The sequence below is a fragment of the Mobula birostris genome, chromosome 13 (assembly GCF_030028105.1).
Source record: "Mobula birostris isolate sMobBir1 chromosome 13, sMobBir1.hap1, whole genome shotgun sequence".
NCBI lineage: Eukaryota > Metazoa > Chordata > Chondrichthyes > Myliobatiformes > Myliobatidae > Mobula > Mobula birostris.
Window position 1 is genome coordinate 14,625,354 of NC_092382.1, and position 19,451 is coordinate 14,644,804.

Genomic DNA, 19,451 nt, shown 5'->3' on the forward strand with positions numbered 1-19,451 from the left:
TCGGATAACAGAGTTAAATTAAATCGCCAAAATCTACACATGGGGATAGTACCAGGAAGATTTAAAGATAGAATTACAGGAGAGTGGTCAGAAATAGCAATCTCTTTATATTCAATTGATCGAATTAATGGAATCATTTGACTATCAATAAAAACAAAGTCAATCCCAGTATAAGAATGATAGACATGAGAGAAAAAAGAATACTCCCTGTCCGTCAGATGCAGAAACCGCCAAGCATCAACTATACCACATTTAGTTAGAAAAGATTGGATAAACAAAGCTGATATACTAAGTGTGGCTGGTTTAATAAATGAGCGATCTAATACTGGATCTAACCAGCTGTTACAGTCTCGTCCCATCACAAGGGCGTAAGTACACAAATCTGGCAAAAATGAAAATAGACGTTCAAAAAATCCAGGATCATCTATGTTGGGGGCATAAACATGAGCAAAAACAATCAACTTACTGTCTAAACTCCCTGATACAATAACAAATCGACCATTAGGGTCCGAAACAACTTTATGCTGAATAAAGGAAACTGTATTATCTACAAAAATCGAAACTCCACGTGATTTTCCCTTAAACGAAGAGTGGAATTGCATACCCTTCCACCCAGTAAAAAAAAACGTAAGGTATCACAGCTGTGTATCTGTGTTTCTTGTAAAAAAAAATAATGGGTGCTTTTATTTTTTAATATAAGCAAACACTTTGTTCCTTTTGGTGGGGTAATTCAGCCCTTTCACATTCAAACTAAACAGGTTAATATTTTGAACCATTTTAAATACCAATCAACAAGTAATTAAAAGATCTAGCCATAAGTTATTAAAACTAGAAAGCAAACGGTAAAGTAAGGTATTCAAACGAACAATCATATATTCAACCCAATACAGCTCCCAGAGAGAAATAGGCCCTACCCCCTCCCCTACCCAAAGCGAGAAAGCTGACCAATAGACAGTCAGTGAGCTAAGAACTAAGTACCGGCCCCCAAAAATCCCGTTGACAGAAAAAAAAACTCCAGTCCTGCAAGGTCATTATGTCCCTACCAAGACACAACATAAAAAGTAAAATAACTCAGTATTCGAAAATATGAAAGGATCACTTCAAACAAATTCAAAGAAAGCTATATTAAAATAAAGCCTCAAAACGGGATAAAATAAAGTATCAAAAAAATATATAACAAAAGACAATATATGAATAGCCAAAACATGAGTTTAATAAAACCTTATTTCAATTTCATATTAACAGAAGAAAAAATTTGATCAAATAAGAAATATAAGTGTTAGACTTCATCCTTTAGAAACTCTTTTGCATCTTCAACTGAACTTATTCTTTTTCGCAATCCGTTCTTCAAAACAATACTCAGACGTGCGGGGAACTGAAGGGATGGTTTATATCCTTTATTATAAGACTCCAACATAACTTGTTTATATTTCATGCAATCAGCCAAAACTTCAGGCGAATAGTCTTCCACAAATCTAACCTTGTAATTTTGGAAATCGATCATTCCTTCTCTCTGGGTATGGCAAATTAAAAGGTCCTTAATTTGAAATTCATGAAAGGCTAGTCCGACCGAGCTGGGTTTCGCCGCCAAGGACAATGGCTTCTAAGTCAGCTCGGAAGTGAATAAAGCAGGGAAAAGCTGATTCAGAAAGTTTGCAAAAAATTTGTAGGGTCAGCACCTTCAATTGATTCTTCAAGACCCAGGATTCGCATGTTACTTCTCCTGTTTCTATTTTCGAGACTGATGATCCTTTTCAGCATTTTATCATTGGATAAAGATCACTCTTTGCAGAGTTTAATTGTATCTTCAATGTCCTCTTCAAGTGTCATTAGCTTCGCAGTATTCTCCTGAATTCGGTTCTCATACTCAAATAAAGTTCGCTGAATTGTATCCAATTTGTCGTTGAGCCGTTCAAACTCGTCAGAGAATTCCGATTTTTGCTGTTTAAGCAAGTCACTGATTGAATCCAAAGTGACTGGGGATTCATCTTCTGTTTCTCTTTCTTTTGCAAATGCTTTGGTTCTTTTCCCAGCCAGAGTAAAGCAGTATTGAAGTATTCTAATAAGGTTTCAAAAAAAAAAGACTGGTAGAGACAATTAAGTAAACAGGGTAGGAGCAATCGAAAAGTGACCAACAGGGCTCTGACTGCTTCTTATATCTAACATATGCTTCCTTCTTCCGCTTGACGAGTTGCCTCACGTGTTTCGTCAGCCACGGTTCCCTTTTCCGACCATTTTCTCCTTGGCTCAGTGATACAAACCTATCCTGAACCCAGCACAAGTAGTCCCTAAACTTCCTCCACATTACTTCTGTGCTTTCACCTTTGAACACCTGTTTCCAATTTACTCTCGCTAGTTCCTGCCTCATACATTCATAGTTAGCCCTTCCTCAGTTAAGCACTTTCCCATTTTGTCTGTTTTTATCCTTTTCCATAGCTATGCTGAAGCTAAGGGAGTTGTGGTCACTCTCACCAAAATGCTCCCCCACCAAGAGGTCTGCCACCTGACCAGGTTCATTACCCAGAACTAGATCCAGTATGGCCTCTCCTCTCGTCAGCCGGTCCCCATACTGTGTCAGGAATCCTTCTTGAACACATCTGACAAATTCAGCCCCGTCTATCCCCCTTGCAGTCAGGAGGTGCCAGTCAATATGAGGGAAGTTGAAGTCACCCATAACTACAACCCTGTATTTCCTGCACCATTCTAAAATCTGCCTGCTTATCTGCTCCTCAGTGTCCCGAAGGCTATTTGGGGGCCTATAGACTACTCCCAGCACAGTGATTGATCCCTTCCTATTTCTGACTTCCACCCACACCGACTCAGTGGACACTCCCTCTGCAGCATCCTCCCTTTCTACAGGCGTGATACTATCCCTGATCAGTAATGTTACTCCCCCCCTTTTCTACCTCCCATCCTATTCCTTGTAAAACACCTAAACCCCGGTACCTGCATCAGCCAATCCTGCCCTTCCTCCAGCCAAGTTTCAGTAATGGCCACAACATCGTAGTTCCATGTACTGATCCATTCTCTAAGTTCATCCCCTTTATTCCTAATACTCCTAGCATTGAAATACACACACTTCAACCCCTCGAACTGGCTACATTTATGATTTGTCCCCTGCCTGTCCTTCCTCACCAACTCAGAACACACAGCATCGTGCCCTTGTCCTCCTACCCTCATCTCTGCACTCACATTCTGATTCCCACCCCCCTGACAAACTAGTTTAAACCCTCCCCAACAGCTCCAACAAACCTGCCCACCAGGATATTGGTCCCTTTCCAGTTCAGGTGCAGCCCGTCCTTGTTGTACAGGTCAGACCTTCCCCAGAAGAGATCCCAATGCTCCAGAAATCTGAACCCCTGCCCCCTGCACCAACTCTTCAGCCACACTTTCAACTGCCATGACTTCCAGTTCCTACCCTCTGTCTCGTGGCACAGGCAGCAATCCTGAGATTACCATCCCTGAGATCCTGCTTTTTCACTTTTTTCCTAACTCCCAATATTCCTACGCTCCAAAGAATAAGGACCTAATTTGTTCAACCTTTTGCTGTAACTTAGGAGATGAAACCCAGGCAACATTTTAGTAAATCTCCTCCGTACTCTCTCAATTTTATTGACATATTTCCTATAATTTGGTTACCAGAACTGTATACAATACTCCAAATTTGGCCTTACCAATGCCTTGTACAATTTCAACATTACATCCCAACTCCTATACTCAATGCTCTGATTTATAAAGGCCAGCATACCAAAAGCTTTCTTCACCACCCTATCCAAACGAGACTCCACCTTCAGGGAACTATGCACCATTACTCCTAGATCCCTCTGTTCTACTGCATTCTTCAGTGCCCTACCATTTACCATGTATGCCCTATTTTGATTACTCCTACCAAAATGCAGCACCTCACATTTATCAGCATTAAGCTCCTTCTGCCATCTTTCAGCCCACTCTTCTAAGTGGTCTAAATCTCTCTGCAAGCTTTGAAAACCTCCTTCATGATCCACAACTCCACCTATCTTAGTATCATCTGCATACTTACTAATCCAATTTACCACCCCATCATCCAGATAATTAATATATATGACAAACAACATTGGACCCAGTACAGATCCCTGAGGTTTAGTCATCAGAGACAATTGTGCTGTCCCTGACTTCCCACATTCTACAATCGGAGCACTGGATTGCCCTATCTACTGCCTCCATTACCAACTCCTAAGTTAATCAAAATAATTAAAGAAACATACCCAGCCTTACCTTACTGGGAGCAAGCTCGTCCTCTGCCTTTGCTCGCCGAAACTTCTCGAGCCAAAGCCTCAAAGCTCCACTCCTTCACTGACCCCACTCACTCACTGGCTTGAGCTGCCCCTCTTTTCACTTGTTTGTTGAGCTTCTCAATTTTCAATTGCCCAATCAGCTGCTTTCTGCTGGGTCTGAGCTGTTCAAATCTTGATTGACTTGATTGCACAACCCAACTGCCAAAATCTCTTGAGCCAAAGCCTCAAAGCTCCACTCCTTCACTGGCCGCTCTCCACTCCAGTCCACGTTAAACTCCAGTCCCATTAAAGGTGAATATGCAGCAGAAGAAACTCCTCCCATGCCCAGTGACCAGGGTGCAGAACTGGGTGTGGTGAGCAGCAGCAATAATTGCAGAGTTCAGCACCGACAGTCACTCTCGAAATTGCATTCAGCAATGGTGACGGACAAATATCCAGCATGCAGCTTATTGAAACTTTCTCCCCAGTGTGAACCCGGCAGTGTGTCACAAATAACATGCTGTAAGGTTTCACAGCTAATGTAACGGCCTCTGTGCAATGTTTCACTGCTGAGGTAATGTTTTCTCTGTAACAGCAATGTTTAGGTTACGACTAGAGACAACAGGGTTTTTGAATGCAGGGCTATCTAATGACAGAAATGTTCTTTCTTGTTCGTCAGGAAGAGGAATTTTTGCGGTGTTTTACCGGGGAGAGATGAGAAGACATGAATGGAGAGAGTGGGCCCTTTTTCTTCTTTATTTTTTCTTTACTAGCCCTATAGTCAAAGAAAGAACTATAAAGCCTAATCGTTTAATCGCATATTATGTACCATTTATTATTTCGGGGTACTGATATGTAACAGGGAACACATCAAGCAGCTTCCACCCAAACAAGATTTCTTAAGTTTGGCCGGGCTGGGGGGCTATCACCCCCTATATTAAGCTGCTAGCCAAAGTGAGAATTACATAAGGTTAGAATACTGAGTGAATTGCTTCCCACATTCACAGCAGGTGAACGACCTCTCCCTGGTGTGAACTCAATGATGCACATTCGGCAGAGATGGCTGAGAGAATCTCTTACCGAAGTCTGAGCAGGTGATCGGCCTCTACCCAGTGTGAACTCAATGATGCACATTCGGTGGAGATGGCTGAGAAAATCTCTTCCCGAAGTCTGAGCAGGTGATCAGTCTCTACCCAGTGTGAGCTCGCTGGTGTTTCTGTAGGTTCGATGACCGAGTGAATCCCTTCCCACACACTGAGCAGGTGAACGGCCTCTCCCCTGTGTGAACTCGCTGATGTACCTTCAGTTGGGATGACCAAGTGAATCCCTTTCCACAGTCTGAGCAGGAGAAGGGCCACTCTCCAGTGTGAACTCGCTGATGAACCTTCAGGTGGGATGAGCAAGTGAATGCCTTCCCGCAGTCGGAGCAGGTGAACGGCCTGTCCCCAGTGTGAATAGACCAGTGTGCTTGTAGGCGGGATGATCGAATGAATCCCTTCCCACACACTGAGCAGGTGAACGGCCTCTCCCCAGTGTGAACTCGCTGGTGTCTGAGTAGGACACATGACGAAGTGAATCCCTTCCCACAGTCTGAGCAGGTGAACGGCCTCTCCCCAGTGTGAACTCGCTGATGTACCTTCAGTTGAGATGAGCAACGGAATCTCTTCCCGCAGTCTGAGCAGGTGAACGGCCTCTCCCCAGTGTGAACTCGCTGATGTCTCTGTAGGACAAGTGACGAAGTGAATCCCTTCCCACAGTCTGAGCAGGTGAACGGCCTCTCCCCAGTGTGAACTCGCTGATGTACCTTCAGTTGAGATGACACAGTGAATCCCTCCCCACAGTCTGAGCAGGTGAACGGCCTCTCCCCAGTGTGAACTCGCTGATGTACCTTCAGTTGGGATGACGAAGTGAATCCCTTCCCACAGTCTGAGCAGGTGAACGGCCTCTCCCCAGTGTGAACTCGCTGATGTACCTTCAGGTGGGATGAGCAAGTGAATCCCTTCCCGCAGTCGGAGCAGATGAACGGCCTCTCCCCAGTATGAAAAGACCAGTGTGCTTGTAGGTCGGATGATCGAAAGAATCCCTTCCCACACACTGAGCAGGTGAACGGCCTCTCCCCAATGTGAACTCGCTGGTGTCTGTGTAGAACAGAGGATGAAGTGAATCCCTTCCCACAGTCGGAGCAGGTGAACGGCCTCTCCCCAGTGTGAACTCTCTGATGCACCTTCAGTAGGGATGAGCAAGTGAATCCCTTCCTGCAGTCTGAGCAGGTGAATGGCTTCTCTCCAGTGTGAACTCGCTGATGAACCTTCAGGTGGGATGAGCAAGTGAATCTCTTCCCACAGTCCAAGCAGGTGAACAGCCGCTCCCCAGTGTGAACTGACTGGTGTCTCAGTAGGTCAGATGAGTTAATGAATCCCTTCCCACAGTCTGAGCAGGTGAACGGCCGCTCCCCGGTGTGATCTCGCTGGTGAGCCATTAGGTCGGATGACCGAGTGAATCCTTTCCCACAAATTCAGCAGATGACCAAATTTCTGCCCAGGGTGAACTGACTGGTGTGTCTACAGGTGGGATGACCAACTGAATGCCTTCTCACCCACAGAACAAATGAATGACCTTGTCCGGTGTGAACTTGCTGATATATCTTCAGTTGAAATGACTGAGTGAATCCCTCCCCACAGTCTGAGCAGGAAGGATGATCGAGTGAATCCCTTGCTCCACTTCTCAAATATCCGGACAGATACAGCAAAACTGGCGTGTTGTGTTCGAGATTCCCGTAGACAGATTCCTTGTCATTTTTAACCTGTAAAAAGATTTACAAAATGAATCAACGGGTGTCGGACAATATTTCAGATCAGATCACTTGAGTTGTCAAAGTGTATTCTCGCATCACACTATTACAGTGAGGTTCAACCCAAGTTGGAGAGAGAAATCATCTTCCAACTGGGCACAGTGCTGGTATCTGGAATGACCATCAAACTCTCTGATGCTCTTCCTGTCTCTATAAGAATGGGGCATTTCTGCCATCTCCAATCTGTGACCTGGCTCAGTTTGACTCTCTCCATTGTTATTATTCCCTGTTCCTGCTGAGCAGCATGGGTGCCTGGCCCCACAGTAACTGAAACAGTCTCACGCAAATTGTCTTTCTTGATGTGTAGCGAGGATTTTCTTTTATGTATTATTAACTTAAAGTGCCACAGTTTTAACGCCATATAAAAAAATTCCTGCTGAGATGAATGGTTGGTCTGCACAGCTGTTAAAAGGACTTAAAGTGAATTTTTGTATTATTTCAGGTTCTTGTCACAGTCACAGAAAATTACAACACAGAAACAGGCCCTTTGGGCCATCTGGTTTGTGCTGAACTATTTAAACCACCCACTCCCATACCCCTACCATCCAGGTACCTATAGAAACCTCTTAAATGTTGAAATTGAGTTCGCATGCACCACTTGTTCTGGCTGCTCATTCCACACCCAGATGACCATCTGTGTGAAGAAGTTACCCCTCATGTTCCCCTTAACGTTTCACTTTTCACCCTTAACCCATGGCCTCTGGTTGTAGTCCCACACCATCTCAGTGGAGAAAGCCAGCTTGCATTTACCCCATCTGTGCCCCTCTATCACAATCAAATCTTTGCTCAATCTTCCACATTCCAAGGAATAAAGTCCTGATCTGTTCAATCATTCCTTATAACCCAAGTCCTCCAGACCTGGCAACATCCTTGTGAATTTTTGCAGAACTCTTTCAACCTCTTTTACATCTTTCCTGTAGGTAGGTGACCACAACTGCAAACAAGACTCCAAATTAGGCCTCACCAATATCTTCTACAAGTCAACATAACATCCATAAGACCGAAAGAAGCTGCAGAAGATCGTGAACACGGCGCAGCACATCACACAAACCAATCTTCCGTCCGTGGACTTACATTACACCGCACGCTGTCGGAGCAGTGCTGCCAGGATAATCAAGGACACGACCCACCCAGCAAACACACTTTTTGTCCCTCTTCCCTCCGGGAGAAGGTTCAGGAACTTGAAGACTGGTACGGCCAGATTTGGGAACAGCTTCTTTCCAACTGTGATAAGATGCTGAACGGATCCTGACCCGGATCAGGGCCGTACCCTCCAAATATCCGGACCTGCCTCTCGGTTTTTTTCCACTACCTTACTTCCCATTTTTCTATTTTCTATTTATGATTTTTAATTTAAATTTTTAATATTGACTAATTTTAACTACTTTTAATATTTTAATATTTAATATTTGTAATCCAGGGAGTGTGAAGCGCAGAATCAAATATCGCTGTGATGTTTGTACATTCTAGTACAAATTGTTTGGCGACAATAAAATATAAAGTATCTATCATTGTCAGTACTTTGGTTCATGAAGGCCAATGGGCTGAAATCCTGCTTTCCGTCTCTATCTTACTGTGACACCACTTTCAGTGAATTAAGGACTTGTATTCCCAGGTCACTTTCTTCTACAACTCTCCACTGTGCCCAACCAGTCACGGTGAAAGACCTCCCTTGGTAGGTCATACCAAAGTGCAACAACTCACACTTCTCTGCATTAAATTCCGTTTTCCATTTCTCAAACTATTTTTCCAGCTGGTCCAGATCGCACTGCAAGCCTTGATACTCTTCCTCGCTGACCACTACACCACCAATCTTAGCGTCAGCCACAAATTTGCTGATCCAGTTAACCACACTATCATCCAGATTACTGATATAGATGACAAACAACAACAGATCCAGCACTGATCCCTGTGGCACACCACTAGTCACAGGCCTCCAGTCAGAGAGGCAACCATCTGCTACCACACACTGGCTTCTCCCAAAGACAGTGTCTCATCCAATTTACTATCTCATCTTGAATGCTGAGTGACTGAACCTTCTTGACCAACCTCCCATATGAGACTTTGTCAAGTGCCTTGTTAAAGTCCATGTAGACAACATCCACTGCCTTGCCTTCATCCACTTTCCTGATAACTTCCTCCAGAGACTCTATAAGATTTGTTAGACATGACCTACCATGCACAAAGCCATGCTGTCTATCCTTAATCAGTCCACATCTATCCAAATACTTATATATCCGGTTCCTGCAAATACATTTCAATAACTTTCCCACTACTGATGTCAAGCTCACCAATGTACAATTTCTTAGTTTATTTTTACAGCCTTCCTTGAACAGCGGAACAACATTGGCTGCCCTCCAATCCTCCAGTACCTCACCTGGCTCTAAAGATCATTTAAATATCTGTCCTTGTGCCCCGACAATTTCTGCACTTGTCTGCCGCAGGGTCCCAGGGAACAACTTGTCAGGCCCTGGGGATTTATCCACGCTAATTTGCCTTAAGACAGCAAACACCTCCACCTCTGTAATCTGTACAGGGTCCATGAAGTTGATGCTGCTTTGCCTCACTGCTATAGACTGTGTGTCCATCTCCTGTGTAAATACAGATGCAGAAAAAAATCTCCCACATCTATTTTGTCTCAGATCAGAACTACTGTTCTGATCTTGCATAGGATTAATTTTTTTTCCCCCCTTGCAATCCTTTTTGCTCTTAACATATCTGCAGAATCCCCGTGGATTCTCCTTCACCATGTCTGCTGGGGCAACCTCATGTCTTCTTTGTCTTTCTTAAGTGTTCACTTGAATTCCCTGTACTTCATAAGTACCCCATTTGTTCCTATCTGCCCGTACCTGGTATGCGCCTCCTTTTTATTGATCTGGCAGATGAAGCACAAAGGGCTGATAGAGCTGCATGGTGGGAGGTGGGGGTGGGGGAGGGTTAAACTAAAGTTGCAGGGGGAATGGGAGCCTGAATAACAGAACAGATACTGGAGACGTTGTGGAGACAGTTGTTGTTCAGACCTCAGACAAAGACAGGAATGAAAAAGCTAAGCATGGTGCAGTGAATATGCTCAATCCTGTATATTTCAATACAAGGAGCAGCTTAGGAAAGGCGGATGTGTTCAGGGCATGGATCAACACCTGGAATTATGACACTAGGATCTGGCAACTGTGGCCTGGGACAGGCTGTTTTGTGGCAAAGGTGTGCTTGGTAAATTCAGGCCTTCAAAGCAAAATTTTGTAAGCACAAAGTGGGTATGTGCTTGTCAGAATAAAAGATAAAGATAGAAACTGTATCTCTTGGTTTTCAAGAGATATTGAGACCCTGGTGAAGCACAAAATGGAGTTGCATCACAGAGATAGGCAGGTAGGTTCTTATGGAGTATAAGAAATTCAAGAGAACACATTAGAAATAAATCAGGATGGCTAAAAGAAAGCATGAGATTGCCCTCGCAAAAAAGATAAAGGATAATTGTCAGAGATTCTAGAAATAGATTAAGAACAAAAGGATTGCAAGGCACAAAGTTGGTCCTCTGGAAGACCGGAATAGCAATCCACGTGTGGAACGAAAGCAGATGGGTGAGATCTTAATTTTTTTTTATCTCATTTATCAGGAGATGGACAGAGTGTCAATGAGAGTGTGGAAAAGCAGCATTAAAATTGTGGACCCTGTACAGATTAAAGAAGAGGAGATGTTTGCTATCCTGAGGCAGATTAGGGTGGATAAATCTCCGGGGCATGACAAGGCGCTCCCTCGGACCCTACGGGAGGCAAGTGCAGAAATAGTTGGGGCCCTAGCAGAGATAATTAAATCATCCTTAGTAATGGGAGAGTTATCAGAGGATTGTAGGGTAGCCAAAGTAATTTTGCTGTTCAACATAGAACATAGAAATCTACAGCATATTCCAGGCCATTCAGCCCACAATGTTGTGCCAACCATGAAACTTACTCTAGAAACTGCCTAGAATTTCCCTAGCACATAGATCTCTATTTTTCTAAGCTCCATGTACCTACCTAAGAGGCTGTTAAAAGACCCTATTGTATCTGCCTCGACCACCACTGCTGGCAGTGCATTCCACACACCCACCACTCTCTGTGTAAAAAAACTTACCCCTGACATCCCCTCGGTATCTATTTCCAAGCACCTTAAAACTATGCCCCTCGTGTTAGCCTTTTCAGCCCTGGGGAAAAACCTCTGGCTATCCACACGATCAATGTCCCTCATCATTTTATACATCTAAAAAAGGCTCTAAGCGTAAACAAGGATATTATACATTGCTTTGATGATTTGTTGGAAGTTTAAAAAGGTATGAGGGTATAGATAGGGTAAATGCAAGCAGCTTTTTCCACTGATGTTGGGCGAGACGACAACCAGAGGTCATGGGTAAGTGACTTCCCCATTTATACAACAAATACAATACAGCACAATACAGGCCCTTCGGCCCACAATGCTGTGCCAGACATTACTTACTTTAAAAATTACCTAGAGTTCCCCATAGCCCTCTATTTTTCTACACACCATGTACCTATCCAGGAGCCTCTTAAAAGACCCTGTTATGTCCGGCTTCATCACAGTCGCCGGCAGCCCATTCCACGCGCTCACCACCCTGTGTAAAAAAAACTCACCTCTTGTGGTGATATCACGTGTCAGGACGTGACTGGGCAGAGTTCCCAGCATGCGCAGAAATGAAGAATTATCAAGAAGCATGGCAGTGTAAAACTTGTTTTTTTCTGCTGTTAAATACAAGTTCAGTTCTGCAGAATATGGTTTGTTATCAGTAACCCACGGTACGTATAAAGAACACAACACCCCTGACATCTCCTTCGTACCTGCTTCCAAGCGCCTTAAAACTGTGCCCTCTCTGCTGATTTTCTCTTGTTTGTGACTGGAGGCAGAACAAAGGTGATTTTCTCAACAGCTGATGTAAAAGATTTTGTTCCCTTTCTCCGAGTTCCCGATCCTTGCATTTAGACAGCTGGAGCTCAGCTCTGTCTGAGAGACCCATCGGTTCCCATTCCCTCATCAGCTGGAAGCTCCCCGGGGCCCGTGTACGGATCGTGGGGCTGAGAGAGAGGGAAGATAACAGGACTGTCCCGGGATTGCGGGTCACAGAGCCCGGAGTCACAGCAATTGTCCCTCCCACTCCGCTCTCCCCTTTCCATGTCTCCCCTCACCTTCTCCCTCATCCCCGGGGACGCGCTCTTACCTGCTGTCGGTCTTTTGAGGCCTTCCGTATACTGCGCGCATGCGTGATATTCGGCAACGTCGCAACGCTGACGCCTGCGCATTTGATCGGTGCTTCGGCAAGGGCGAAATTTCTATCGCACAGCTTTATGGGTAATCACGGTGCCATTAAAAGTTTCTGCATACACCAGTTCCACTTCCATAGCTCAGTTTTTTTTGTGCATATAGAAAATTCAGCAGCTGTTTTAATGCAGAAAGCGGCTCCCGTAAAAAATATACTCAATATCACCGTGTATCTAATACCAAAGTACAATCCTCGTACAAATGTAGATATAAAACTCAAGAGATTCTGCAGTTGCTGGAAATACAGTACAGAGACACACACACACACAAAATGCTAGAGGAACTCTGCAGTTCAGGCAGCAACTAAGCAGAGGAGTACACAGTCTAGGTATGCTGAAAGGGCTCGTCCTAAACGTTGTCTATTTATTCCACTCCACATTTGCTGCCTGATCTGTTGATTTCCACCACTAATTTACAGAAATTAACCACCTTTTTCTTCCAATCAAACTGTTTCAAAATGTTTCTGATCTTTCATTTGTAGCTATATCCTGCCGGCCTGATTTCTCTTCCTCCTCCTCCTTGTAAACTCTAAGTCCCATCTCTTTCTGGAGCCCCAAAGCCCTGAATCAGGCTGACAACTCTTTGTTTTCTGACTCTGCTCCATCAATGATTCACTCGCTCGTCTACTGTCAGACTTTAGAGGCACATTGCAACAACCCAGCTGTCTGAGACACAGTCCTTTGAAATTAGTGAAAATGACCCAAAACGTTGAAAAGAGCAGGGAAGAAGGAGCTTCAGCACCTTAGTCCAGAGCCCTGAAGAACGTTAAAACCACAGTGAGCTCATCGTCTTATTCAGCCTGGAGAAAAGCATGCAGAAAATTTCTTGCAGGTGAATAAGATGATGAGAGGCATTGGTCGTGTGAATAGCCAAAGGCTTTTTCCCAGGGTTGAAACGGATAACACGAGGGGGCATAGGTTTAAGCTGCTTGGAAATAGGTACAGAGGAGATGTCAGAGCTAAGTTTTTTTAAACAAAGAGTGGTGTTTGTGTGGAATGCACTGCCAGCAACAGTGGTGGAGGTGGATACAATGAAGTCTTGTAAGAGAATCTTAGAAAGGTACATGGAGCTTATGAAAATAGAGGGCTATACGGTTGGGTAACTCTAAGCAGTTTCTAGAGTAGGTTACATGGTCGGCACAACACTGTGGGCCAACGGGTCTGTAATGTGCTGTAGATTTCTATGATTCTATGACATTCAAGGGAAATCTCCTATCCCACGGAGTGGTGACATGTTGTAACCTGTCATCACAGGGAGAGTGAGAGGGAAATGGCAGGGATAGATTGTGATATACTGATATGGAACAGAAACATGGGCAGGAACTAAATGGGCCGAGTGGCCTCTCTACTGTACATCGTGAGTGTGGTAGAGACAGTAAGTACCTGAGACACGGAATTTGATACAGAACTAATTTGTCTTTCACAGATCCATAATATTAAACACCACTCTAGTTTAGGGCTAACATCAGCAGAACTGACTCCTCCAATGCTCAGTGACTATGGTTCGGTCCTGGGTGGGATGAGCAGCCGCAAGAACTGCAGATTTTGACAGTAACAGAAAAGGAAGATGAGGCTCTGTTCTGGGGAGATGTTGAAAAAGAGGATTTGCCATAAATGCCAGCTGAACTGAATGTGGATAAATCATCTGGTACAGATAGATTGTATGTGAGGAAACTGCGAAGTTGTGGTCAGAATCTTCCAACATCTACAGCTTTGGGGTGCATCTGAGGACAAGAGAATAGGATATACAGTATTTTTGCTCAAAAGAGATGCAAGGATAAATCTAGCAATCCTAGATCAGGCAGATTAACCTCAGTGTAGGAAAGCCTTGCAAATGATAATCAGTCTCAGAACTAACACTTCGACAAAGTGTGACAATAACAGAAAAAATAGATTTATGAAAGGCAAGTCATGTTGAACTGATTAAATAATGGAGAGGGGGATTGATAGTTAGATATGGCCCTGGTGGCTAAAGGGATCAGGGGGTATGGAGAGAAGGCAGGTACAGGGTTCTGAGTTGGATGATCAGCCATGATCATACTGAATGGCGGTGCAGGCTCGAAGGGCCGAAGGGCCTACTCCTGCACCTATTTTCTATGTTTCTAACAGTCCCTCAGTTACCTTGATGGCTAAATATTTAACATAGAGCTGATTTGAAGTTCCTCCCTGATGTGAAGTTGCTGGCGTTGCACCAGCTGGGATGATTGAGTAAACCTGTTTGCTCACTCCGGACAGAAATGTGGCCTCTATTTTATTGTAAACTCACCCGAGCATCATAAAGTGGATTAAGTGAATGAGTCATTTCGCACACACGGAGCAGATGAACGGCCGAATCCCAGTGCGAAACTGTTGGTGCACAGGTATTTTAAAATCTATCCCTGCCGTTCAGCTCTCACTCTCCCTGTGATAACAGGTTGGAACAAGTCACCACTCCCTGGGAGAAGAGACTTCCGCTGAATTACATAGAATCACAGGAACCTACAGCACATTACAGTCACTTCGGTCCAGGATGTTGCTCCAGCATTTTGCGTGTGTGTTTGTGTGTGTACATGTCAAGCAACTGCAGAATCTCTTGTTTTTTATATCTGCATTGTAAGAGGGTTTTACTTTGGCATGAAACACAGGGAATGCCTGTTGATATTCAGTATATTGTTTATGGGAGTTGCTGTCTGCATTAAAACAGGTGCTGAGTTTTTTGTACATACAAACACTGATCCATGGGCATGGAACCGGTGCTTGCAGACACTTTTAATGGCGTCGTGATTACCCAGAAAGCCCAGCGTTTAAATTACGCAGTCGCTGACTCACCGATTGAATGCGCTGGCGTCAGGGTTGCCGATGTTCCCGAATATCACGCATGCGCACAGTACACAACCGGCCTCGTGTGCATCCGATTGCAGGTAAGAACGATTCTCTGGTCGGACTTTTTCCAACACCGATTCTTCCCTTTCTCTCTCGATCACTATAAGGGCCCCAGGGGGCTTCCGGCTGATGAGGGAATGGGAACCGATGGGTCTCTCAGACAGAGCTGAGCTCCAGCTGTCTAAATGCAAGGATCGGGAACTCGGAGAAAGGGCACAAAATCTTTTACATCAGCTGTTGTGAAAATCACCTTTGTTCTGCCTCCAATTACAAACAAGAGAAAATCTGCAGATGCTGGAAATCCGAGCAACACACACAAATTGCTGGAGGAACTCAGCATTAGTACTCTTTTCCATAGATGCTGCCTGGCCTGCTGAGTTCCTCCAGCATTTTGTGTCTGTTGCTTGTTCCACCTCCTCTTGTTCTGGACTTTTCTACCCGTGAGAACATGTTTTGACCCACTCTCTCTGGATCCATAATGATATCCAACACCTTGTCCTGGGCAACAAGTAGCTTTCACATCGCAAATGTGCCAGACTCCAATGAGACAGACTACTGCCCTTCCCTTCATATTCATTGGCATTGCCATCACTGAGTTCACCACCGTCAGTCACCTGGGGGAGGGTTCAGGGGAAATATTTATGTACAATACAGAAACTGGTGTTACCTGTGTGTACTGTGCTGACGCAAAAGTTGCTGGAGAAAGAAGGATTTTGGCACATTGGCCTTCATAAGCCAATGTACTGAGTACAGGAGATGGATGCTATGTTGACTCTGTATGAGAAATTGGTGATGCCTAACTTGGGACTATTGTGTGCAGTTTTGGTCACCTACCTAGAGGAAAGAAGTAAAATTCAGAAGGATATTGCTACGTCTGGAGGACTTGGTTATAAGGAAAGATTGAACAGGTCAGGACTTTATTCCTTGGAATGTAAAAGATTAAGGAAAGATTTGATGGAATTGTACCAAAATTATGAGGGTTATAGATAGGGTAAATGCAAGCTGGCTTTAACCACTGAGATGGTGTGGGACTACAACCAGAGGCCATGGGTTAAGGGTGAAAGGTGAAACGTTAAGGGGAACATGAGGGGAAACTTTTTCACACAGATGGTCATCCAGGTGTGGAATGAGCAGCCAGCAGAAGTGGTGAATGCGAGCTCAGTTTCACCATTTAAGAGGTTTGTGTAGGTACCTGGATGGTAGGGATATGGGAATAAAACATTTAAATAGTTCAGCACAAACTAGATGGGCCAAAGGGTCTGTTTCTGTGTTGTACTTTTCTATGACTGTGACAAGAACCTGAAATAATACTAATATTCACTCTAATTCCTTTTAACAGACCAACCATTCATCTCAGCAGCAAATTTTTATATGGCATTAAAACTGCGGCACTTTAAATTAACAGTGCATAAAAGAAGGTCCCAGCTGCAGGTCAACAAAGGCTATTTGTGTGAGAGTGTTTCAGTTCCTTTGGGGCCGGGCACCCATACAGCTCAGTGGGAACAGGGAATAATACCAATAGAGAGAGTCAAACTGAGCCAAGTCAGAGATTTGAGATGGCAGAAATGCCCCATTCTTATTGAGACAGGAAGAGCATCAGGGAGTTTGATTCCAGATACCAACACTGTGCCCAGTTAGAAGATGATTTCTCCTTCCAACTTGGGTTGATCCTTACTGTAACAGTGTGAAGTCAGTTCACACCTTGGCAACTCGAGTGATCTCATCTGAAATGTCCTTCACCCATTGATGGATTTTGTAAATCTTTTTACAGATTAATAACGACAAGGAATCTCTCTGCAGGAATCTTCAAAACAATACACCAGTTTTTCTGTCTCTGTCCAGATACTGAAGAACTGGAGCAAGTGATTCACTCAATCATCAGTCCTGCTCTGACTGTGGGGAGGAATTCACTTGGTCATCTAACCTGAAGGTACATCAGCGAGTTCACACTGGGGAGAGGCCGTTCACCTGCTCAGACTGCGGGAAGGGATTCGTTCAGTCATCCGACCTACTGGTGCACAAGCGAGTTCACACTGGGGAGAGGCCATTCACCTGCTCAGACTGTGGGAAGGGATTCCTTTCATCATCTAAACTGAAGGTACATCAGAGAGTTCACACTTGAGAGAGGCCATTCACCTGCTCAGACTGCGGGAAGGGTTTCACTCGGTCATTCCACCTGCAGAGACACCAACGAGTTCACATTGGATCGAGGCCTTTCACCTGTTCAGACATTGGAAAGAGTTTCTCTCAGCCATCTCCATCAAATGTGCATCATTGAGTTCACACTGGGGAGAGACCGTTCACCTGCTGTGAATGTAGGAAGGGATTCACTCAGTCATTTAACCTTGTGACACACTACCGGGTTCACACTGGGAGGAAGTTTCAATAAGCTGAATGCTGGATATTTGTCCATCACCGTTGCTGAATGCAATTTCGAGAGTGACTGTCGGTGCTGAACTCTGCAATTATTGCTGCTGCTCACCACACCCAGTTCTGCGCCCTGGTCACTGGGCATGGGAGGAGTTTCTTCTGCTGCACATTCACCTTTAATGGGACTGTTGTTTAATATCCTGGATCTGAGGCAAATAAATCAGTTCTGTTCGAATTCTTGTCTCTGGTACTTAGTGAATTTATAATGCACCTAGTGTACAGTAAAGAGTCAACTCAGGCCAGCTGGACCCTGCCAGTGATTCTGTTCCACGATAGTCCTTTTAAATCCTCCCCTGTTGTTCCCCTCTTGCTCTCCCTGTGGTGATGGGTTCCAAACAGTCACCACTGTGTGGGTGAAGGGGTTCCCCTTGAATTTTCTGCAGACTGAAGAAGTCAAATTGACTGCAGTTCTAGCTGACATGTTCTTCACCCCTCAAATCCCTGGGCTGAGGAAGAATGACATTGGTAGTTCACCTTCTTATTTCCACATTATAGGTCATTTTCCCTGCTTCTGAAGGGTTAACAAAGAAACATAGAAAACCTACAGCACAATACAGGCCCTTCAGCCCACAAAGTTTAACCAAACATGCCCCTACCTTAAAAATTACTAGGGTTACCCATAGCCCTCTGCTTTTCTAAGCTCCATGTACCAATCCAAAAGTCTTTTCAAATACCTGATCGTATACACCTCCACCACTGTCGTCGGCAGCCCATTCCAGGCGCTCACCACTCTCTGCATAAAAACTTACCGTAGACATCTCCTTTGTACCTACTCCCAAGCACCTTAAATCTGTGTCCTCTTGTGGCAGCCCTGGGGCAAAAAAGCCCCTGGCTATCCACACGATCAATGCCTCGCATCATCTTATACACCTCTGTCAGGTTACCTCTCATCCTTCTTCACTCCAAGGAGAAAACGCCGAGTTCACTCAACCTGTCTTCAGAGAGCATGTCCCCCCCACCCCCAATCCAGGCAACATCCTTGTACATCTCCTCTGCACCCCTTCTGTGGTTTCCACATCCTTCCTGTAGTGAGGCAACCAGAACTGACAACAGTACTCCAAGTGGGTTCTGACCAGCATCCTACATAGCTGCCAGGGTTGTTAGAAAAAGCCACTGTCCTCTCAAGACTGAAAACAGAATGAGAAGCCATTAGTTGGATGTTGAACGGAGCAGGGTCAGAAACCAGAGGCGAGTCTGCACAGGGCAGAGTTTGGGGCTCTGGACGATGGTTGGGGTAAGAACGTATGATGAGGAGAAGGGAATCAGCAGCGGGGTGTGGCAATAAGTGACAGAGTAGCAACATTTGGAAGCTGATTGACAGAGAAAGTAATTTGGTTGTCTGACTGATGATACAAACAATGCCTGTGGTGAGGTGCTCCACTGGTCGAGGAACATGTGTGTGTTGGGAATGGTTTTATCTATTGAGGGAGTTGTTCCTGCTTGGTTATCCTGTAATATTATATCTGGATGGTTATTATGGATTGTCCTATCTGAAATAATGTATTGACTATCATATAAATTGTGAGATTTTGACTCTAAAACCGGATCAGGCTTGAATTTATGGTGCCTTTATGAAGTTACGGTGGTCATTCATAAGTTTATATTTTAAAGCAAGGTTTTAGTGAATGATATTTGCTATTTGATTGTACCTGTGTACGTAATCCGATTGAGTTCAACTGCTGCAGGATCCCAGAATGTGTTGGACTGTGTCTGGTTTCTCTTGGCATTTTCTGCATTAATCACCTTGCT

General features: G+C 44.5%; 1 protein-coding gene across 2 annotated transcripts; it reads right to left on the reverse strand.

The window, feature by feature from the left end:
• Positions 1-1,189: 1,189 nt before the first annotated feature.
• LOC140208441 (uncharacterized) lies at positions 1,190-12,338 on the reverse strand. 2 transcript variants are annotated; one of them, XR_011888781.1, is made up of 3 exons: positions 12,311-12,338; positions 4,255-7,056; positions 1,190-2,059 (listed from the first exon to the last, which is right to left on the reverse strand). XR_011888781.1 is itself a non-coding variant. In XM_072277126.1 (2 exons), exon 2 carries the CDS (start codon positions 6,730-6,732, stop codon positions 5,443-5,445), a length of 1,290 nt encoding a protein of 429 aa, XP_072133227.1. In that variant the 5' UTR covers positions 6,733-7,056; positions 12,311-12,338; the 3' UTR covers positions 2,078-5,442. The 2 variants fall into 2 exon arrangements, 1 of the variants encoding a protein (XP_072133227.1); XM_072277126.1 differs by lacking the exon at positions 1,190-2,059 and having other exon boundaries at positions 2,078-7,056.
• Between the last annotated feature and the right edge of the window lie 7,113 nt (positions 12,339-19,451).

What these genes read in the sequence shown, in the direction of transcription:
- LOC140208441 (XM_072277126.1), bottom strand. Translation starts at nt 6,732, where the DNA reads ATGGCTCACCAGCGAGATCACACCGGGGAGCGGCCGTTCACCTGCTCA.